The sequence below is a fragment of the Falco biarmicus genome, chromosome 4 (assembly GCF_023638135.1).
Source record: "Falco biarmicus isolate bFalBia1 chromosome 4, bFalBia1.pri, whole genome shotgun sequence".
Lineage (NCBI taxonomy): Eukaryota > Metazoa > Chordata > Aves > Falconiformes > Falconidae > Falco > Falco biarmicus.
In genome coordinates, this window is record NC_079291.1 from 68,809,668 (window position 1) to 68,832,276 (window position 22,609).

General features: G+C 67.0%; 2 protein-coding genes across 2 annotated transcripts; both read left to right on the plus strand.

The window, feature by feature from the left end:
- Positions 1-4,188: 4,188 nt before the first annotated feature.
- On the plus strand, positions 4,189-5,512 carry JUND (JunD proto-oncogene, AP-1 transcription factor subunit). The gene has a single exon (XM_056334422.1). It carries the CDS (start codon positions 4,364-4,366, stop codon positions 5,276-5,278), a length of 915 nt encoding a protein of 304 aa, XP_056190397.1. The 5' UTR covers positions 4,189-4,363; the 3' UTR covers positions 5,279-5,512.
- Positions 5,513-11,101: 5,589 nt separating this feature from the next.
- On the plus strand, positions 11,102-21,585 carry PDE4C (phosphodiesterase 4C). The gene is given in 18 exon segments (XM_056338042.1): positions 11,102-11,139; positions 11,673-11,722; positions 12,386-12,600; positions 16,656-16,844; positions 16,922-16,958; positions 17,069-17,133; positions 17,254-17,303; positions 17,875-18,020; positions 18,142-18,235; positions 18,753-18,818; positions 18,821-18,930; positions 19,014-19,112; positions 19,184-19,348; positions 19,431-19,530; positions 19,620-19,774; positions 19,874-19,996; positions 20,202-20,384; positions 20,457-21,585. Coding segments are annotated over 17 exon segments (2,358 nt in total). The 5' UTR covers positions 11,102-11,139; positions 11,673-11,680; the 3' UTR covers positions 20,976-21,585.
- Positions 21,586-22,609: the final 1,024 nt, after the last annotated feature.

The following is a 22,609-nucleotide window of genomic DNA, read 5'->3' on the forward strand; positions in this document are numbered from 1 at the left end:
GGGCGAGCGTGTCCCGGCCAGAACGACGGGCAGGGCTGGGGGGCACCCAGCAAAGGCCACCGTGGAGACCCTCCCCACGCCCTTCCCGGGACTTTTCAGTGGTGGCCGTGCTGGTGGCTGCTCTGGCAGCCATGGGGCCATGTCAGGCGCTGGTGCCACTGGCCGCCCCGCGGTGACTCATAACTTCTGTGCCTCGCCGGGGAGGCAGCACAGGAATAGTTACACACCAGCCGCCTGCGACGCGGAGGGAGTGGCTGCCAAAATATTTCAGGGCTGCGCTAAGCAACTAAAAATACATGTCAAACCCTCCTCCTCCTTTTTCCTTTTTAAAGTGTTTTCTTTCCTCCTTCTTTTTTTTTTTTTTTCTTTTTTTAATTCTTGTTTTTGATTGTTGGAGGCCCCTGTGCCCGGGGGGGAGCGCAGCCCCTTGGGGGCAGGCACTGGTGACCAGACACTTCTTGTTTTCCCAGCTCGGTTCCTCTCTCCCTCTCTGCAGCGATGACTAAGAGGCGGTTTCCCCTGTGTGCCCGGTGCCCGCGGCGCAAATCCTGGGATGCCAAACGCTCCCTTGCTTTTTTCCCTTTTCGGGGTACGTGGGTGCATCCATGGCAGCTCATGAGCATCTTGCTATGGGTCCAGCCCGCGTCCCCGGTCAGGGTGGTGGCACAGCACCTTGGCTCAGCTCTGCAGCAGAGCGGGATCGGGCACCACCAGTGTAATGGAGCGGGTTGCGTGCTGGGAATGTTCCCAGTGGGGCCAGGGAAATGGGGAGAGCAGGAGCCATGTGGGGACCAGCCGCGCTCGGAGGTGTGAGGATGCTCTGGGGAGCATCGTCGTGCCTCGCCATGGTCTGGAGGCGGCGTGGGCACAGCCAAAATCCTTGCCGCCTGCTCCGGGGGTAAATATAGCCTGGCTGGCAGGTGGCAAGGCGTGGCGTGACTCAGTGGGTGCTGGCGGGACCCTGCAGGGCTCCGCTGCCTCTGGGAACAGCAGCTTCGGTCCCCAGCCCCCAGCCAGGGTGATGGTGGCACTGCCACCAGCTCCGCAGATGGGGACCGCCCCACTCGTGCTCCCCACGGGTCTGCCCTCCTGCAAGGCGGAAGGGGCAGCTGAATCATGACCCTCATTAAACACTCATTAAGAAAATAAAGCTGCCGGCTCGCCGCGGGCATCAGGCTACCACCGGCGAGACATCCTGCGGCATCTTCGGTTTGGGGACGAGGGACATGCTAGATGAGCACCGGTTGGTGATGGGGTGGGAGCACGTGGGGACACTCAGCAGGCCGAGCCCCAGGCGTGCTGTGACCCTTAGGGAAGGACACCGAGGGGGGTGGGGGGGTTACCAGTGGGTGCTGGCGGCTGGGCCCGGCGCGGCTGGTGGCTCGCGTCCCTGGCCACCAGCCAGCCACATTCGCAGGACGGCTGTGGGGCCGGTTCATTCCTCCCTGCAACTGGTTCAAGCATCATGGTGGCGTGGGTGGCAGTACGTCCGTGGGTGCCCGTGGGGCGCAGGCAGCCATGGCCACTGGTACGTCCCCAGCTGGGGGGTCCCCATGCGGTGCTGGGGCAGGGGTTGCCACCCCTAACCGGGTGCCTCTGTGTGTATCATGTCCCCTGCCATGTCCCTGTCCCTCGCCAGCTGGGTTTCGTCAGGATGGAAAGTCTGAACCTGCCGGTCCGGCTGCCGCCGCACCCCTAATGACAGGTTTGCAGCGGAAACGGGAACGGTGGCTTCACCTGGGAGCTCCCGCCGGCCTCCTGACACCGGCGCTGGCACCGCCGCCTCAGCCACCCACCCCGGGCCAGGGCACCAGCGGGGCCATGGGATGGGGACCCCCCCGGCATGGGGACCCCTGCTGTGGGGCTCGGTTGTGCTCTGGGTCAGTTGAGGTTTAACCCAGTGGGTTTATTTGAGATTTAACCACGGCTGTGGGGGAGGGGAGGGCCCTGTTGGTCCCAGCTCCCTCGTGCCTCGGTTTCCCCGAGGCTGGCAGCGTGTGTCGTGGCCCTGGGGGCTGTCTTGTCCTGGTTGTCACCTGTGTCCCTTGTGGTGTCCCTGCAGCCAGGCCCGAGCCGTGCCATGTCCTGTGCTATGCTGTCCGCATGCCTGGTGCTGTGCTGCGCTGTGCCCCATGCCATGCTGTCACTGTGCTGTCTCTATGCCATGCTGTGCCCCACGCTGTACCCCGCTGTCCCTGTGCCGTGCCCCACGCTGTGCCATGCTGTCCCTGTGCTGTGCCCCATGCTGTGCTGGCCCCATGCTGTGCCCCACACCATGCCACACTGTCCCAGTGCTGTACCCTACTCTGTGCCTCACTGTCCTCATGCTGTGCCCCACTCTATGCCCCACTGTCCCTGTGCTGTGCCCCATGCTGTGCTGGCCCCATGCTGTGCCCCACACCATGCCACACTGTCCCAGTGCTGTACCCTACTCGGTGCCTCACTGTCCTCATGCTGTGCCCCACTCTGTGCCCCACTGTCCCTGTGCTGTGCCCCACGCCGTGCCACACTGTCCCCATGCCGTGCCCCACACCATGCCAGTCGGCTGCAGTCGGGCACGCCACGCCGTGGCTCGTCACCACCCTTGCCCACGCCCGGGAGATCAGAGGGCGTGGGGCCGTGCGGCACCGGCACAGCCGTCGGTACGGGTCCCCCTGCGCCCCCTCCCACTCGCGGGGCTGACACCGCCTTCGTTAGCGCAGGCCTGGGACCATCTGGCTGCAATTAGAGGCAGCTCGGCGGCACCCCCGCCGCTGCGGCCCCGGCGGCCCCGCCATGCACCGCGTGTCCCGGGCGAGCAGCGGCGGGAGCCCTGGGCCTGCGCGGTGGGGGCCGCATCCTGCCCACGCGGGGGGTTATCGTCGGCCATGGCGCTGCTCCCCCCCACCCCCCCCCGCGCGCGGCCCTGACGTCAGCCGTGACGCCGATCCACCCCCTCAGCCGCCCGCGGGCTTGGCCGGCCGTGACGTGGGCCGCCGCCGCTTAACTCCTTCCCCACTACCGGTTGAACGGGGGAGGGGGGGTGGCCCAGGCCCGGCTGACCCGCCGCGGTGCCGGAGCCATGATGGCATGACCCCCTGCCACCGGCGAAGGCTGGTTGGTCACCTGCCGTGTGGCCGCCAGGCAAACACCACTGTCCCCGGTACCGGTGGGACGCGCCGGTGGCAAACACCGGGGCTGTGGAGGGTGCCGGGGGCCATACGGGGACAGGCTGGGACCGGGAGGTGCCGGGGGCGCGTGGTGGCCCTGGGCCACCGGAGCGAGGGCTGGGGGCACGATCCAGTCCTGCCACCAGTGTCACCGCTGGCCCAGCCCAGGTCAGGAGTGGCCATCTCGGAGGGTGCCACCGGGGCCCGGCCCGGTGTGTGCCTTTGTTCATTTTTTGTGCCCTTTTACTGCTGGTGCCCGGTGCCGGTGCCCAGTGCCCCGTGCCTGCTCAGTGCTGGTGCCTGATGCCCGGTGCCGGTTCGGTGACCAGGGCCTGGTGGCTGGTGCTGGTGCCCAGTGCCTGATGCCCGATGTCTGCTTGGTGCCCGGTGCCTGTCCAATGCCCGTGCCTGATGCCCGGTGCCTGCCCAGAGCGAAGCGCCCAGTGCTGGTGCCTGCCCGGTGCCGGTGCCTGCCCGGTGCCTGATGCCCAGTGCCCAATGCCGGGTGCCTGATGCCCAGTGCCTGGCCGGTGCCCGATGCCCGGTGCCTTCCCGGTGCCTGATGCCCAGTGCCCGGTGCCAGTGCCCAACGCCCGGTGCCTGCCCGGTGCCAAATGCCCAGTGCCGGTGCCTGCCCGGTGCCGGTGCCCAATGCCCGGTGCCAAGCACCCAGTGCCGGTGCCCGATGCCAGGTGCCCGGTGACTGCCCGATGCCCGGTACCGATGCCCGGTGCTCGCCCCACCCCTCCCCTCCCTTTGTGCCCATCAGCCCTGTCGGGGTGCGCGGAGCGGGGCCACGTGACCGCCCCTCCCCCGCGCTGACGTCAGCCCAGGCGCCCTCGCGCTGTTGTCCCGTTTACTCGCCGGTCGCCCCGGCGACAGCGGGGCCAGGGGTGGGCGGGGCGCCGTCTCCCCGGGGCGGAGGCCCCGCCCCTATGCAAACGAAGGCGCGCGAGGACGTCATCCGGAGCCAATGGGGGCTCGGCGCGATGAGGTCACCGCCGCGGCACCGCCTATTTAAGGCGGCGCGGGGTCGCGGCGGTGGCAGATGTGTGTGTGCGCGCGCGCAGGAGCGGGGCCTCAGCCGGTTCCACCGGCGCCTCTCCCCGCCCTCCCCTCCCCCCCGGCGCGGCGCTCGGCCCCGGTTGTTCCTTCCCTCCCTTCCCCCCCCCCCGCCCCGGCCCCGTTCCCCCGCAGCCGGGCGGGGGAGGAGGATGGAAACACCCTTCTACCATGATGATGTGTTGAGCGGCCTCGGCAGCGGCTTCGCCCCGTCCTCCGGCAGCAGCGGGCTCCTCCTGCCCTTCCCCGGCGGCAGCATGATGAAGAAGGACGCGCTCGGGATGGCGCTACAGGAGCAGGTGGCGGCGGCGCTGAAAGCCCCCGGGGCGGCCGGCAGTGAGGCGGCGGGGCTGCTTGGCTCGCCCGAGCTGGGGCTGCTCAAGCTGGGGTCCCCCGAGCTGGAGCGGCTCATCATCCAGTCCAACGGGCTGGTGACCACCACGCCGACCAGCGGGCAGTTCCTCTACCCCAAAGCGGCCGCCTCCGAGGAGCAGGAGTTCGCCGAGGGCTTCGTGAAAGCGCTGGAGGACTTGCACAAGCAGAGCCAGCTGGGCGGCGGCGCGGCGGGCGGCGGCGGCGGAGGCGGCGGCAGCGGGGCGGGCGAGCTGCCCGCCGCCGGCCTGGCCCCGGAGCCGCCGGTGTACGCCAACCTCAGCAGCTATCCGGCCGTCAGCTACGCCGCCGAGCCTGGCCCCTTCGCGGCGCCGCCGCCGCGGCTCCCGCCGCCGCCGCTGAAGGACGAGCCGCAGATCGTGCCGGAGGTGCCGAGCTTCGGGGAGAGCCCGCCGCTCTCCCCCATCGACATGGACACGCAGGAGCGTATCAAGGCGGAACGAAAGCGGCTGCGGAACCGCATCGCCGCCTCCAAGTGCCGCAAGAGGAAGCTGGAGCGCATCTCCCGCCTGGAGGAGAAGGTGAAGAGCCTCAAGAGCCAGAACACGGAGCTGGCCTCCACCGCCAGCCTGCTCCGCGAGCAGGTCGCCCAGCTCAAGCAGAAGGTCCTCAGCCACGTCAACAGCGGCTGCCAGCTCCTGCCGCAGCACCAGCACCAGGTGCCGGCTTACTGACGGCGGGGGGCCAGGGACCCCCGGACCGCACGAACTGAGGGGCCCGGACTGAGGGGCCCCGAGGGGAGGACGGTGACCCTCGGGGGGGGAGGGGGGCGCGAACGGACTGAGGGGGAGCCCGGGCCGCCCCCGCCGGGACTCGCAGGCCAGGCCTCCACCCCCCCGTTTCCTTTCGCCTTTCCCCGGCCCGACACATTCCAGTCAGGCCCCAGTAAAACCCCGCGACACGGAGAACCGCCTCGCTGTCTGCTGCGCCGGGGGGGCGGCGGGGCTGCGCGGGCAGGAAGCGGCGCGGCCGGCTGCCATCTTGGGGCGGGGGGGGAGGGGGAAGTGGTGTGGGCCCTGTTGGGGCGGGGGGGGTCGGGGGTGCTGGGGGGGGGTATCATCAGGTGTTTCGGGGGGTTCCCTTGGGCTGAGGGACGTTGCGGGGGGTTGGGATCGGGTTGCTGGAGCTCCCTTGGGCTAAGGGGGGGGGCCTCAGGGGTTGCTGGAGCTTCCGTAGGTTGGGGGGGTGTTACCGGGGCCCTCCAGCAGGTTTGGGGTGCTGGGGGGTATAAGAGGTGTTTGGGGGGGCTGTCTTGGGCTGGGGGGGGGGGGTTACTGGGGCTCCTTGGCAGGTTTGGGGTGCGGGGGGCTCCCTTGGGCTGAGGGGAGGTTGCTGGGGCTCCCTGGGGAAGGAGGTTTGGAATCGGGTCACCAGGGCTCCCTTGGGCGCTGAGGGGGGTCGGGTGGGGTCACAGGGGTTGCTGGGACCGAGTGGGGGAATTCAGGGGAATTGGGGCTCCCTTGGGCTGTGGGAGGGTCAGGGGTTACTGGGGACACAGTAGGGGAATCTGGACTTACTGGGGCTCCCTTGGGCAGAGGGAGGGAATCTGGAATTGCTGGAGCCCCCGGGGAGGTGGGGGAGGGGGGGGGGGGGGGGCGATGTTTAGGCTTACAAGGCTCCTCTGAGGCTGGGGGGGACGACTCTGCACTTACTGGGTCTCCTTTAGTAGGGGTTCGGTGTACTTACTGGGCTCCCCTGAGGCTGGGGGGGTGTGTGTCTGTGCAGGTGGGGAGGCGAGCCCAGCTGCTCGTGGGGCTGCTGACCCTGGCTGGTGCCTCTGGGGGGGGTTGTATGTCACTAACACCCCCCAGGCCCTGCCCTGGCACCCTGGGGTCACCCAGGAGCACCCAGCTGGGCTCCGGCGGTGAGGCTGGGCCTCCGCAGCTCCTCCTCAGACATGGGCAGCCAGCCATGGCTTCCCGGCACCACCATCGCTCCCCTTCCGTGGCCCCCACCTGCGGGGCTGGGTACGGAGCAGCACCCAAGGGACGCACCCTCGTTCCCGGGAGCGTTTGGGGACGGTGGCACCGGTGGCAGGAGGGCAGCCCTGTGGCCTGTTTGGCTGCGGCATGCCGTGCCAACGCCGAGGATCGCCCTGCTCCCGGGGAGGCTGGTGGGAGCCTGGCACACGGAGGTTCTGCCGTGGGGGGTGCGTGGGCTCCCCCCCGTCCCGGCTGCGGTTCGCCGGGAGGAAGCGCCTTGCGCCGCCGTGCGGAAGTGTCCCTGTCCCGGTGCGGCCGCGCTGCGCCCCCGGGGTGTGCTGCTGTCACCGGGTGTCCTGTCCCCTGCCCCACGGCTGCCTCCGGCGCCAGGGCTGGTGTCCCCGTGGTGCCCCGGGTTCCCAGGGTCCAGTGTCACTGCATCCCTGTGTCCTCAGATCGCTGCGTGCCCAGGTTCCCATGTCCCCAGATCCATGTGTCCCTGAATCCCCGTGTCCCTAGATCCCTTTGTCCCTGTGTCGCCATGTCCCCAGACCCCTTTCTTCCTCACATCTCTGTCCCCCCCCATCCCCAGATCCCTGTGTCCCCCATGCCCACAGAACCCTTTGTCCCCAAGTCCCGCATGTCCCCAGACCCTTTTGTCCCCATATGTGTGTCCCCACAACTCTCTGTCCCCCATACCCCCAGACCCATTTATCTCTGTGTCCCTGTCTCCCCAGACCTCCTTCTCCCCACATCTGTGTCCCCATGCCCCCCAGACCCCTTTGTCTCCATATCTCAGTGTCCCCCTTTGTCCCCAAGTTCCCCACATGCGCCACCCCGTGTCCCCACCGGGACCCTTGCCCTCCCCGTGCTCGGGGTGCTCCCACGCTGCGGGGGGCGCTGAGGCGGCGGGGGGCGTGGCGGCTCGAGGGGACCCTCCCGGGGGGCCGGGGCTGCGGCGCTGCCCGGTGCCGGCAGGGGGCGCTGCGGGCGGGGTCGCCCCCGCCTCCCCCGGGGCGGATAAAGGCGGCGGCGGAGCGTGCCCGGGGCGGCGGCATGGCCGGGGCCGCGCTCCGCCTGCTGCTCTGCTGCGCCTCTGCCTTGCTCGCGGCAGGTACCGGGGCATCGGCAGGGGGGGCACCGGGGGGCACCCGAGGTCGGGGTGTCCCGCAGCACCGGGGCGGCTGTGTGCTCCCCGGTGGCACCGGGGAGGGGGGAGACTGAGCATGGGGGTCCCCCGGGGTGGGTCCGTGACCGCTGGGAGTCCCCGGGGTAGGTCCGTGCCCGCCGGTGGTCCCCGAGGTGGGTCCATGCTGTCCAGGGGTCCTGTGGGCGCTCAGGGTCTGTGCCGCTCCCCAGCACCGGGGGGGCCGTGGCTCCCCAGTGGCACCAGGGAAGGGTGAGACTGGATATGGGGGTCCTTGGGGTGGGGCTGTGACCCCCTGGAGGTCTCCGGGGGGTCCTGTGGGCGCTTGGTCTCTGCATCCTGCTGCACCAGGGGGGGCCGCGTGCTTTCTGGTGGCACTGGGGATGGGGAGACCAGGCATGGAAGTCTTCTGGGTGGGACCGTGCCCCATGGGAATCTCTGGCGGGTCCTGTGGGCACTCAGGGTCTGTGCATCCCACAGCCCCCGGGGGTCCCAGGAGGCCGCTGGGGGCTCACCAGGCCGGAGGGCAAGCACCCCCGCTCCTCCTGCTGCTGGCAGCACTGTGGGACAGAATGCGGCCCTGCTGCTGCCAAACTGGCTGGTATTCGCGGCAGTGTGGGTGCTCCGGCACCACTTTGGCACTCCAGTGGCACCCCGGTACCCTGTCCTGCTGTGGGCTGTGCTGTACTATGGTCCCCCTGTTTCTATCTTGGGACCCCAGAAGCCCCCCCCAGTGCCCCGAGGTGCCTCGGCTCACCCATCTCTGCACGGGAGCTGGCACCCAGCACTGGGTGCTTGGCCCTGGGTTCACGGCCATACTGGCATAGGGTGGCAGCTGCGCGGGAACAGCCCGCTCTGGAGGGCCTGGTGGCTGTGGGGACCACCAGGACCCAGCCACGCTGACCCCCCTGGGTGTTGGCGCTGGGTGCCAGCTCTGCTGTGGGGCATTTTGCTCCTGTGTGCCCCGTGGGGCTGGGCTGGATCTGCTCCTCCTCTTGTGCAAACAGGACTTTGGCAGGTAAGGGCATCACCGGCACTGCCTGGCACACACTGCCATGTCCTGCATGGCCATGGCAGAGTCCCCCTTCACGGCCTGGCCCCGAGGGTGGCTGGTGGGCGCTGCAAGGGCTGGGCTGGCACCTGTCCCTGTGCCATGGCACATGTCCCTGTGCTGTGGCACGTGCCTGCCACCACTGTGCTGCTCTGCTCGTCCCCGGCAGTGCTATATCTGTGCTGTGATGGCTTGGGAGGGTCTTCCTGACCCTGAATTTCTGGGATCCGATATTTGGCTAAATCCCAGTTTTCTGATGCTCTGTTCATGGTGAAACCACCTGGAAAATGAGCCCCGCGAGGCTGGGATTTGGAGCAGGTGCCACTGCCCTTCCCAGGGCACTGCATGCCCCTGCCGGGGCCTGTGTCCTTGCTCACCATCTCTCTCCTCCACACTTTAGACGCAGGACATGGCTTCAATGCCAGCAGCACGGTGTCCACAAGCAGCTTGGGGACAGCCATGTCACCATCTCCATCCAGTTCAGCCACAGCCACCAGTATGGGGACACTTGATGTGTCTCTGTCCGGCTCTGACTTGGGGGTGGCTGGTGTGCCTCCATTCAACACAAGCATGGTAGCATCTCCATCCAGCAAAGGGAGCACAGCAGCACCTACAACACCTCCCACTGCAGCCATGGCAGCATCTCCGTCCAGGACACCGGGCTCAGAGGTGCCTACGACACCTTTGGCTGACACCGCTGCAACATTGACTCCAGCAGCACCTACATCTTCATCCACCCCAGCCACAACATCATCTCCCTCCAAGACAACGGGATCAACAGTACCTCTGACACCCTCATCCAACTCGACCATGGCACCGTCCAGGACACCGGGCTTGGCAGCCGCAACATCTCCATCCAACACGACCACGGCACCGTCCAGGACACCGGGCTTGACTGCCGCAACATCTCCATCCAACACAACCACGGCACCATCCAGGACACCAGGCTCGACTGCCGCAACATCTCCATCCAGCACAACCACGGCACCATCCAGGACACCGGGCTCGACTGCCGCAACATCTCCATCCAGCACGACCACGGCACCATCCAGGACACCGGGCTCGACTGCCGCAACATCTCCATCCAGCACAACCACGGCACCATCCAGGACACCGGGCTCGACTGCCGCAACATCTCCATCCAGCACAACCACGGCACCATCCAGGACACCGGGCTCGACTGCCGCAACATCTCCATCCAGCACAACCACGGCACCATCCAGGACACCGGGCTCGACTGCCGCAACATCTCCATCCAACACGACCACGGCACTGTCCAGGACACCGGCTCGACTGCTGCAACATCTCCATCCAACACAACCACAGCACCATCTCCGTCCCACCCAGGTGAGCCCAGCTGCCTGGCCGTGGGGCATCCATCCAGCTCAACGACACTGACCATGGCACCATGGCCAGCCCCCCTAGATCCCCTCAGTCAGGGGTTGCGCTCACAGGGTGGGGCAGGTCCTTGAAGAGCCCAGAGCCCCCCTGGGCTGCCCCACCCTCCTTTGGGGGTGGGTGGGAGCTCCCCTGTTTTCCCCCAGCCTCTGCGTTGCAGGACCACAGTCAGGGAGGGTGGGAGGGCCCTGGGCTGGTCCCCTACGGGTGGAGGTGACATGGGAGCTGGGTGCCAGGTCTGTGAGGGGTGGGATGGTGATGGAGGGGGGAGTTGGAGCTGCTCTTGAGTCCCCTCTCGCCCCAAGAGCCACCACCGGTTCTTGGAGCCCAGGCACGAGGCTCGGTGGTGCTGGAGGGTAACGGGGTGCCCATCTCGCTCCCACAGCGCAGCCCCCCACCATGCCCAGCTCTGGTGTGGTCATCATCATCTGCATCTTTGTCTGTGCGCTGGTGGGGGGAGCAGCAGTGCTGCTGGTTTGGCTGTGCCGGCGCAACACCCCCAGCTTCCACCACCTGGACGAGGTGCCAATGGTGAGTGGGGGGGGACGGGGTTTGGGAGGGAGCAGCGGGGCCAGGCTGTGGGCACTCACTCCGTTCTCCCTCTCTTCCTTAGAGCAAAGCGATGGAGGGGTCTCCCACCACCAACCACACACCCAGGTGACCCCCCCCCCCGCCCCCCGCCACAGCCGCCCCGGGCTCCCTATGCTGCTGAATAAAGAAGCCGCTGCCTTGTCTCTGTTTTCCTGTCTACACCCTGCCCAGGGAAAACCCCGGTCCTGGGGGTGGCCTTGACGGCTTTTGGGGTCCCCGGCCCTGGGCAGGAGCCCCTGGGGTGCCCCCCGGCTGGGCAGGGTGGGTGCAGGGTGCGGTGCGGTGGTGCACGGGGTGGTGGGGGCCAACGCAGCCCCCCCCGGCGAGGTGGGATGGGAGGGAGCGAGCAGCCAGGCACGCACGTCGCCTTCCTTCTGCTCCGCTGCACTCGGCCGGGGCCGCGGCACGCTGCGAGGACCGGTGCCGGTAAGGGGCTGCGGCCGAGGGGGGGGGGCGCTGGCGGTGGCACAGATCCCCGCGCTGGGGCTTGGCATCCCCCGGCCTTGGGCTGTGGCTGCTGCCGGTGGAGGCGTGGGGGGCTCAGTCCTGGGGGACGGGGGGGTTGTGGGTACAAGTGGCCGAGCAGCACCCGGTGTGCCCCAGTTCCCCGGAGACGGTGTGTAACGGGTGCCCCTGGTTGATCATTAACGGGGCATCGGCGGGTTCGGGCTCGGCAGGCACTGGGGGCGGGGGTCCATCCCCGTGGCCTCGGGCCCGCATCCCCCGGGTGGCCCATCCTCATCCAGCCCTTGGGGGCACCGGGGAGGGGGGGGACGACACTGTGCTGGGGGGTCGGTGTGGGGTCCTGAAAGCCAAGGTGGCAGCTGCCACGGCCAAGACCCGGTGCCCATAAACCACGGGTGGGACGAACCAGCGTGTCCCGGCCCCGGGGTGGGTGGGGGGGTGTCCCCCGCTGCAGACCCCCCCACCGGCTGCTACTCCCGGAGCTGCCCCCGCAGGGGCGGTGATGCGACGGAGCCGAACGGCGCTGCCCTTCCTGGGCGCGGAGGTGAGACCGGCACCGGCACGGGGGGCACCAGGGGGAACCGGGGGGGGCGCCGGGGGGTGTGTGTATGGGGTGTCCCCTGTACGAGCGTCCCAGCGCCGGGCCCCCGGGCAGCAATAACCGGGATGGCGGCTCTCAGCGAGAGTTAATTATCCCCTTAATGGACGGTTAATTATTATTCACCTCTGCGTAATTGCGCGCCGGCTTCTGGGTTTTTTCCAGCGGGGTCCCGGGGGAGGGGGGATGTCCCCCCCAGTGGGGTCCCGAGGATGGGGGGCGGGGTGTGTCCCCGGTAGGGTCCCGGGGATGGGAGGGGGGTGTCCCCTCCGGTGGCGGGGGGAGGCGGGGGGGGCGGGAGGGGAGTCCCAGCGGCTTCATGCGCTGCGGGCCGAGCCGCTCCCGGTGCACCGGCTGTGCCTTTGGCCCCGTGCCCCCCCCACCCGCCCCCGGTACCCCCGGGGTGCAGCGCGCCACCGTGCCCGGCAGGGGGAACCCGCGTGCTACCGGTAACGGCGCGGGACTGGGGGGGCTGCCCCGGGGGAAGGACCCCCGTGCTGCCGTTGGTGGGGGCACACACGGACACTGGGCAGCGCCCCGGGACCGCACCCTGCAGAGCTCCCCGGTACCGGTACCCGCGACCATCGCCGCTGCCCCCTTTCCCCGCAGCGCTGTCGCGATGCCGCCGATGCCGCCCCGTCGGGACCGGGAGCGGGAGCGGCGGTGGGCGCCGTCCGCCGGCGTTTCTCCGGGAGCCCGTTGCTGCCGCCGCTGGGCTGCCGGTTGGCGGAGGCGGCCCGCGGCCCCGAGCCCGAGGGCACCCGGGTGGTCTTCACCATCGAGGAGAGCGGTCCCAGCAGCGGCGAGGAGTCCGAGCCCCCCCGGTAAGAGTGGGACAGTGAGGGGGGAGGTGTTTGCTCGCCCCGGTGGCACCGGGGTGGGGTTACCGGCTGGGGCGCTGCCGTCGGTGCCGTTCCCGGTTTCAGCACCGGTGGGCGGACAGCGGCACCGGCACCGGCACCGGCACGGGCAGCCGGTGCCAGTGGCTGCTGCCGCACTGCTGGGCTTGGGACAAACCCTTCTGTCAGTGTCCCCTTACTCTGTCCCTGTCCCCTCTGTCCCCATCACCTCCATCCCCATCATCCCTGTCCCCATCATCCCCATCCCTGTCACTCCTGCCCCCATCATCCCCATCCCCATCACATCTGTCCCCATCACCTCCACCCCTATTATCCCTGTCCCCATCACCTCCATCCCTGCCATCCCTGTCCCCATCATCTCCATCCCCACCACCCCCATCCCTCTCCCCCCCAATCCTCTCCCCACTACCTCCCCATCACCCTATCCCCACCACCCTGTCCCCGTGACCCATCCCTGTCCCCACCCTTGTCCCCATCTTCTTCATCCACATGCCCTGCCCCAGCCGGGTGTCACTGCAGGGCTGGCCTGGCCCTGCCCAGAGGTGACCTCGGTCCCTCCTGCTGTGGCTTGGCCATGCCACTGCGCGGTTATTTTTGGGCCATTCTACCCCCTGGCTCCGTGCCTGTCCCAGTCCAGCTTGCAGGGACAGCATGGGGCTGGCACAGACAAGGGACACGGCTCCAGTGTCGTCCACCCCTTGCACAGACACGTGTCCGATGGGGACAGCCACAGCTTGGGAGGGGACAGGGACTGGCTGTCCTGGGGACTGGGACTGGCTGTCCTGCGGCCAGTCCTGCCCCAGCTGTCCCCAGGGGCTGCTGGCTGCCAAGCAGCCCAGGGGAGGTGGTGCTGCCCCCACCCCACTGTCCCCTGATGTCCCTCTGTCCTGATGTCCCCATGATTGTGCTTGCGGTCCCTTGGAGGCAAGGGGGACCCCTCCACCAGGACTGCTGTCTGGTGGGTTTCGGGGGTCCCAGCAGGTGCTGCCATGGCAGGGGGGGCCCGTTGCTGTCTTTCCTGGACCCCCGCCAGCTGCTGGATATTTCTGTGGCCGTCGGGAACAGCAGGTATCCATCCAGCTGTCTCAGCGGGGCCCTGGCGTCAGGCTGGGCAGGCGCCAGCTCCCACGGCCGGGCCAGCAGCTCTCCTGTGGGTGACACTGCCATCAGCCGGGCCTCATCCTGCTGCTTCCTCTCCCTGTTGGGCATGGCCCCAGGAGGGGGCTCGTCACAGCAGCAAGGAGGGGCTGGGGGCACGGTGTGAGCCTTGGGGCAGGTTTGGCTCTCACAGGGTCACTCAGTGGCACTGTGGCATGGCCACACCATGTGTCCGGGATGCTCTAGGCTCAGCCATGTCCCTCAGTGGCACCATGGTGTGTCTGTGCCACGTGTCTGGGATGTTCCATGCTCAGCCACATCCCTTGGTGGCACCATGGTGTGTCCACACTGCATGTCCGGGATACTCCATGCTCAGCCACATCCCTCGATGGCACCATGGTGTGTCCACACCGTGTGTCTGGGATGCTCCATGCTCAGCCATGCCCCTTGGTGGCACCATGGTGTGTCCACACCGTGTGTCTGGGATGCTCCATGCTCAGCCATGTCCCTTGGTGGCACTGAGGCACAGCTACTCTGTGTCTGGGTCACTCGGAGCTCAGCATGGCATTTCGCCCTGTGTCTGGACAGACCACCCCTGCCCTTTCAGGAGCAGCTGCCTCCTTGGGGACAGCAGGGTGGCTGGTGGCACGGGGCCAACGAGGGACCACGTGCCTCAGCAGCCGGGTGCACACCGTGCTGGCGCAGCCGGGGGGGACCCACTCCATGTGCCGACTGCTGGAGCCAGACAGTTGTTTAATTTCCCAGGCGCGGGCGGGAGGGGGATGGAAAGTTTCCCGAGGCCGCCGGGGCTGGGACGGCCGCACGCTTCCTGCTCTGCACCAGCGGGCAGTGTGGCCTTGCCGCTGTGCTGGGGGGTCCCTGAGCTGTGCCATGCTGCCCACCGCACACTGCTCGCCGGGGGCTTCGCCGGCGGCATCCCCCCGCAATTCCCCCCGCAATTCCCCCATCCTCTTCAGGAAGCTCCTGATGAACCAGAGCATCCGCCTGCAGCGACGCTTCACCGTGGCGCATCCCCTCTGGTAAGGGGGGGGACGCTGGCGGGTCCCCCACAACGGGCCACGCTCAGCCCCGGGCGGGCGGGAGGCGACCCCCGGCTCTGCTGCCGGGACGAGGTCAGTGCGGACCCCCGCAATGCTGTGGCATGTCCCCAGGGCTGTGGGCCCACAGGGGCACGGGGGATGAGCAGGGGACAGCGGGGGTCCCATATGAGCCTGGCAGGCGGGAGCCACCGGCTGGGTATGGCTGAGCACGGACACACTCATTGCAGTGATGGCTGCGCAGGGACCCGGCAGGTGCAACTGGTGTCTGCCCCATGGCAGGGGGCTGTGGCAGGGGGAGAGAGGGGCTTTTCCCTGCGATAGCAAGGCACTGATCCGCCCACCGTGGCACAGCCAGGCACCTCACTGCCCTCCCCACCTTGGGGCTATATAGGGTTTGTTTTGGGGTGCCCCCCTGCCCGCACCCCAGGGTGCTGGTGTGTGCCAGCTCCACCTGTGTGGGCGCCATGGGGATCAGCAGATCCCTTCTCAGCAGCAACAACATCTATTTATAGTGGCCCCCAGCCCCCCCCCGCCATCCAGCCCCGCATAGTTGGTTATTAATGCCGACAGCCCGTCACTGAAACAAGGGGGTTTAACTCGGCATCAGTCCCATGGCAGGGGCTCGTGTCCCCCCTGCCCGCCCCAGGGGCTCCGGGCTGTCCCCTGGGATGGCAGCGGGGTCAGAGGTGGTGGCATGGGGCCGGGAACAGACACGGGCATCACCCGCGAGGCCGGCAGAGCCACAATGCGGCTTTGTGTCCCCGGTACCATTGGGGACACGAAGCAGAGGCAGGAAAACAAGGGGCTGCGGGACAGCATGACGCGGTGCCTGGGCAGCGCTGCTGCTGCCGGGGACAGCCACATCGCAGGGACCAGGACCACTGGCAGCATTGCCAGAGTGGGGAGATGCTGCCAGGCAGCCGGTGCCCGTCTCGGAGGCACTCCTGCATCAGGTAGGTGCTGGGCTCCCAGCGGCACAATGGGAACAGGGTGGCCCTGGTGGCACCTGTGCTTTCCCAGTTCACCCAGTGTTCTGGGGTGGCTTGTCCCTGTCCCTGTGGCGGTGGCGGCTGCAGGAGGGGACAGGCGCTGGGTGGCCTATGCGCAGCTTTTCCCATGACCCTGGGGCTAGCAGAGCCAGAGCGGGGGGGGGGGGGGAAGGGGCGGGGGGGTGTGAGGCAGCTGCAGCCACCACGGGGACAGCACAGGGTCTGTCCCCACATCCCTTGTCCCCCCACGGACCCGCATGGCTGCCAGGTGGCTCTGGTTGGGGTGTCTCCAGGCCACCAACGGCATGTCCGCAAGGGCCAGGGCTTGACTTCCCCAGTGGTTTCTGTCCTTCGATGTCCCCTGGCTCTGTGCCATAGCTGGGACACTGTTCCCCCCATGGGACATGGTGCCCCGAGCAAGGGATGATGGAGGCTTTGGGGCTTTCGAGGACTTGGGGCAGTCAGGGACTGTGGTGCTGGGGACAGGAACAGGAGGGGACGGGCCCTTCCCGGGGTCTCTGGAGCCAGGGGCTTCAGGGCAGGAGGAGGTCCTGTCCCACTGGGTGACATGGGACATCCTGCCTCCGTTAGCTGATGTCACCAGTCCCAGACACTCCTATGGCGAAGGGGTCTGTGTGCACAGAGTTGCACCCGTTCTCAGCATTGGGGTGAAGGAACTGGCAGGCCAGGCTAGCGGGTGGCTGGTGTCACCACAGGGGCCACGGAGCTGGGGTGTGCTGGACCGAGTGGGACGGTGGCACTGAGAGCCTGGCAGACCTGGCGGCATCCTCCTGGCTGCACTCCCGCACCTGTGGGCTGAGGTCCTCAGGCCACCCGCCCCGTGCCAGTCTTGTCCCCTCTCCCCTCGCAGCTTTGACCTGGAGAATGGCCCCCCGGGCCGGGGCGTGCTGGACCCCCAGGCCAGCCCGGGTGCGGGGCTGGTCCTGCAAGGCACCTTCCCCCACGGCCAGCGCCGCGAGTCCTTCCTCTACCGCTCCGACAGCGACTACGACCTGTCCCCAAAAGCCATGTCCCGCAACTCCTCCATTGCCAGCGACCTGTGAGTGTGTGTGTCCCTCCCCGCCGAGTCCCTCGGCACCCCTGTTCCCCTCCCTGATGCTCCCTTTGCTCCCACAGGCATGGAGAAGACATGATCGTCACGCCGTTCGCCCAGGTAGGTGCTCTCCCCATGCCCTGGCAATGAGGGGACACGGCCCTGCACCCAGCGCTGGTGTGGGGGTCCCAGGGGGGTCCTCCCAGCCCCAGCCCCCTCTCTGCCCCCAGGTTCTGGCCAGCCTCCGCACCATCCGCAGCAACCTGACCCATCTCCAGGACCGTGCCAGCATCAAGTGAGTTGGCCGTGGGATGGGGAGGGTGAGGGTCGTGCCTGGGTGGGGGACTCTGACCCACGGCAAGGGATGGGGCACTGCCCTGGGGGTCCCAGCTGCTCAGCCCCCCGTGTTTCGCAGGCGAGCGTCAAGCAGCAGCCTGCCTTCTGGGAGCAAGGCCAGCCTCACGGGTGAGTGCCAGAGGGGAGATGTGGGGATGCTTTCAGGGCGAGCTGGCTGTCCCTGTATCCCCAGAGATGGGTCCCACTGGGCCTGGGGGGGTGCAGCAAGTGCCCTCCCAGCCAGGGCAGAGCTGCAGTTTTGCCCTTTGGGATCCATGTCTGGTTTTCAGCAGCTCCTCCCGCCTGGCCGCCCTTCGCGCTGTGGCGGTGGTGGAAAGGCTCCCGTTGACGTCAAACCTTCCATTAATAAAACCCCGGCAGCGAGCGAGGCCCTGCGGGAGCCCGGCTGCCCCGGGGCTGGCTGTCACCCCCACGGGGATGGCGTGGCATGCCGTGTGCCAGGGCTGTCATGCGATGGGGACAGCGTGACAGGGCTGAGCCCCACCGCCCAGGGATGCTTGATCCCCAGCCTGTCCCCTGCATCCCCCTGTGCCCCCCTTTGCCCTGCTCAGGGGGGGCTGTGAGTAGCCGAGCTGCTGAGCCCCCGGGCTCACTGCGGCACAGCCTGCTGCCAGGGCTCGGGGTGCCACGGCTGGGACCCTGCATGCGCCCCCGTGCCGGGTCGCCGTGCCATTGGCAGGTCCCTTGCCAAGCTGTTGGGTGCCCCCGGCAGAAGATGCCCACCAGAAGCTCTCGCGGGAGACCCTGGAGGAGCTGGACTGGTGCCTGGACCAGCTGGAGACACTGCAGACCAGGCACTCGGTCAGCGAGATGGCTTCCAACAAGGTAAGAGTCCGTGGCATGGAGACATCCCCCATCACCCTGGGGCCACGGACCCCCCCCCGGCATGGGCAGCGGAGGGTCCTGCCTGCCCCGCGCACTGCTGAGCCCTGCCTGCTGCCCGCAGTTCAAAAGGATGCTGAACCGGGAGCTGTCACACCTCTCAGAGACCAGCCGCTCAGGGAACCAGGTCTCTGAGTACATCTCCAGCACCTTCCTGGGTGAGGACCCCCTCAGGGACATTGCCTGGTGTCACCTCTCTGCCAACAGCAGGGTGGGCTTCGCACCTGCAGGGACCTGAACAAAAATCCTGTGGCACTGGGTGGCTGTGGGGATGGTGCCAGCAGGTGGACCCACTTGGTTCTTGCAAAGAAATTAAATGGAGGGAGCAGGGGGAGGCTTTCCCAGGTGTCCCTGTGAGATTTTCTGCCTTCGGGGTGTCACAACCCTTGTCCTGTCTGGGAATGCTGGTACATACTGGTGCACTGGGGCTGTTGGGGCCATCCCTGTGGCCCCAGGGGGGTGCCCAGGGCAGGGTCTGGGTCCCACAGCAGGTGGGTGGCCCTGTACAGGAGGGTGAGGAAAAGCATTAGGCATCCCCCACGTGGCTCCCCCCTCCCCGTTGCCATGGTGTCGCAGTGTTATCCGTGCCAGCTGACATCATCGGAGTGACCTGGGGGATGCCGGAGTAGGGGATCGGGCTCCCACCCCGCTCACTGGCCTCCTGTGCCGGCCCAGACAAGCAGCACGAGGTGGAGATCCCCTCAGCACTGGCCAAGGACAAGGAGAAGGAGAGGAGGAAGCGCCCATGTCCCAGATCAGCGGCGTCAGGAAGCTCACGCATGGCTCCAGCCTCGCCACCACTGGCATCCCCCGCTTTGGGGTGCGGACAGACCAGGAGGGGCTGCTGGCCAAGGTAGGACACAGCGTGGGTGACTCAGCTGGCTGTGGGGTCCCCAGCGCTGGCCACACATGGACCTCTGCCCCTCTGGTCCCCAGGAGCTGGAGGACACCAACAAGTGGGGGCTCAATGTGTTTAAAGTTGCTGAGTACTCAGGCAACCGCCCGCTGACGGTCATCATGTACAGCATCTTCCAGGTGAGCATCCCAATGGGATGTCCCTGTCCCCATGTCCAGATAGGGACGAGCCACCTCCCACCTCCCCACAGGAGCGCGACCTGATGAAGACCTTCCGCATCCCCGTCAGCACCTTCATCACCTACATGCTGACGCTGGAGGACCACTACCATGCCGACGTGGCCTACCACAACAACATCCATGCTGCTGATGTGGCTCAGTCTACCCACGTCCTCCTCTCCACGCCCGCACTGGAGGTAAGCCCTGGTCACCCAAGGCCACCAAGCATGTCTGGCGGGGGCATAACACATCTGCAATGTCTTTTTCCGCCATTCCCAGGCTGTCTTCACGGACCTGGAGATCATGGCTGCCATCTTCGCCAGCGCCATCCATGATGTTGATCACCCCGGTGTCTCCAACCAGTTCCTCATCAACACCAGTGAGCTGGGGGGCAGGGATGGGACTGGGGGTGTGTGGGGGACTCAGGTGTCCAGGAGCCATCCCAGGGTGACCAGTGCCATCTTTCAGACTCAGAGCTGGCGCTGATGTACAACGATGCCTCAGTGCTGGAGAACCACCACCTGGCTGTGGGCTTCAAGCTTCTGCAGGAGGAGAACTGTGACATCTTCCAAAACCTGAGCAAGAAGCAGAGGCAGTCACTCCGCAAAATGGCCATTGACATGGTACGGAGGGGCCTGGACCACTGCAGGGTGAGGGGTCCAAGCTGGGGGGGCTTTGTGGTGGGGTCAGGCTGAGTCCCGTTCCCGGCTTGCCCTGCCCAGGTGCTGGCCACAGACATGTCCAAGCACATGAATCTGCTGGCGGATTTGAAAACCATGGTGGAGACCAAGAAGGTGACCAGCCTGGGGGTACTGCTGCTGGACAACTACTCCGACAGGATCCAGGTGGGTGCAGGGATGTGGGTGTGGAAACCTTCCCGGCATTGCAGGTGTTGGTCCTGGCTCCAGCCATGGCTGCCAGCATGTCCCGTTTGCTGCCACCACCCCTCCCAATCCCAGTTGGCCATGGCCAAGGGGGTTCCTGGCACAGGGGTGGTGGCCCTGGGGGACAAAGGACTTTGGGTAAGCGACACTGTGGCTGTGTCTACAGGTCCTGCAGAACATGGTGCACTGCGCTGACCTCAGCAACCCCACGAAGCCGCTGGAGCTGTACCGGCAATGGACTGACCGCATCATGGTGGAGTTCTTCCACCAAGGCGACCGGGAGCGGGAGAAGGGGATGGAGATCAGCCCCATGTGTGACAAGCACACTGCCTCCGTGGAGAAGTCCCAGGTGGGGCAGTGGCGCGGGGCTGGGGCAGGGGTGGCGGCACTGGGCTGGGGGCTCAGCTCTCCTTTTCCCCAGGTGGGTTTCATCGACTTCATCGCCCACCCGCTGTGGGAGACGTGGGCCGATTTGGTGCACCCTGATGCCCAGGAGATCCTGGACACACTGGAAGACAACCGGGAATGGTACCAAAGCATGATCCCACGCAGCCCATCCCCACCACCCGAGGGACCTGGAGTGTCCCCTGCCAGCACTGACAAGTTCCAGTTCGAGCTGATGCTTGAGGAGGAGGAGGAGGGTGAGTCGGACACAGAGCTGGAGGGGGCTGAGAGCCCCTTGGATGAGGACAACAGTGGCTCCAAGACACCAGCCACAGATGACTCTGAGTCGGCCGACACCAAATGCCTGTCACCCAGCCCTGGGGACCAGGACTCACCTGTCACCCGGCCCAGGGATGTGGACAACCGGCGGGCGCTGGAGGGGACGCTGCCGAAGGATGCCAGTGGTGGTGGGTGCTCGGTGCCAGGGCCAGAGGGCAGCCAGGGGCTGTGCCTGGACACAGAGGGCAACGTCACATTCTTGCCCCTGGGCACATAGTAGCATTGACTGGTGGGTCCCCTCGCTGCCACAGGGATGTGGGACTGGATGCTGCCCTGGTGAGGGCTGGAGACAGTGGACGGCAGGCAGTGGAGAGCACCAGCACCACAGGGACCAGGGCAGCCGCTGGGATGTGAAGGGACCCAAAGCATGTCCCTCTGCAAGAGCTGGGCAGGTCCTAATGGGCATGAGGACGCTGCTTGCCTTCTCCCAACAACTGTCCCCTGCTCCTGCCCAGTGGCCCCAGCTGCTGAAGGTCCCTGTCCCCTTCAGACAGTGGGGACACTGTGCTTCTGCCCCATCACAGCCTTGGGGACATCATGCCACACAGGGCTCCAGGAAGAGGTCCTCCACGGGGCAGGGCACAGCTAAAAGCATTTTGGTGTCTCTCTGGGTGGCCCGTCGCAGAACAGCAGCCCCACGACAGGACAGCGAGGTGGGCAAAGGGTGCTGGTGACAGCCCCCAGCACAAGGAACCTCAGTGCGGCCAGGCACCGGGGCACAGCATGGGCATGAGTCAGTGGTTTATTTATTTGGGGACATGTCCACTTTTTAAAGCCTTTTATAGCTCACTTTTTAATACAAGCCTCACCTAGGTGCACTCACATGCGTTCTGGTGGCTGAAAGACGAGTTTCTGCTCCGTGATCAGCACGTGAAATGCTGCGTTTGTACTTTGCACTGCGGGCCCTGGCAGGTGCTGCATCCCCCTGTGTCTCTGCAGGGGCTGGGGCAGCCCCTGGGGTCCTTTCGGTTTCTTCTTTCACCTTCCAGAGATTAAACCTGGTTTGTTGCCCCACAAACACGAGCCTTGTAAGCGCCTCTTCACCATGCTGTGGCCACGGTTGCCGCAGTCCTGCTGGTTGGGCCAACATCCCCAGTGTGGTTGGTGCCCCTGTCTCCTGCTGGGGCACCAGGGAGGGCCCTGCTCCGTGTTTGAACAAAAGCGAGCTCCTCCCTGGAAACGTCGATCCATCACTGGCAAACACAACTGGCTAAGGTAAATATTTAATCGCCGGCTTGGCGCGGCACAGAGCCCATTCCCCCGCTCTTCCGCATTGCTCCCAACGGTGATTTATATCTGCAAACATGTCCCCACCCGAGGCACTGCCCTGGCATGCGGGGCCCTGCCGGCGCTCCCCCAGCGGCAGCGGGGCCACGGGTGCTGGGTGCTGCTTTCCCAGCCCAGCCGGTTTCCAGGGCTTGGCCAGGAGTGCTGGGGTGCCGAACGGGCTGGCGGGTGGCTCCATGCCATCCATGCCTTGCGGGAGGTGCTCAGCATCCCTCTCCTGATGGGGAGGGGCTGGGTGCCGGCAGGTTGACAGGGACCAGATGTGCTTCCAGAGCTCCCTGATAGCCTCACGCTGCATCCAAAGCCGGCTCCATTCTCTGCCAGGCTGGAGCTGGGCAGGAGCCAGTTGAAAAAGCCTGTTTCATCCGTTGCTTGGCCGAGGGGCTGGATCCATCCCTGCCTCCGGGGGGAGGCTGGGCCATGTCCCCACTGTGGGTGCCCCTGCAGTGCCCACCCCAGGGGTGCACAGCCATGGCTGGTGGGCTCCAGCCCCAGAGAGCCAGGGGTGCCCGGCTCCGTCCCCCCACGGGCTGTGGCACCCTCGGTGAGGCCCCTCACTGGCCA

What these genes read in the sequence shown, in the direction of transcription:
- JUND (XM_056334422.1), top strand. Translation starts at nt 4,364, where the DNA reads ATGGAAACACCCTTCTACCATGATGATGTGTTGAGCGGCCTCGGCAGC.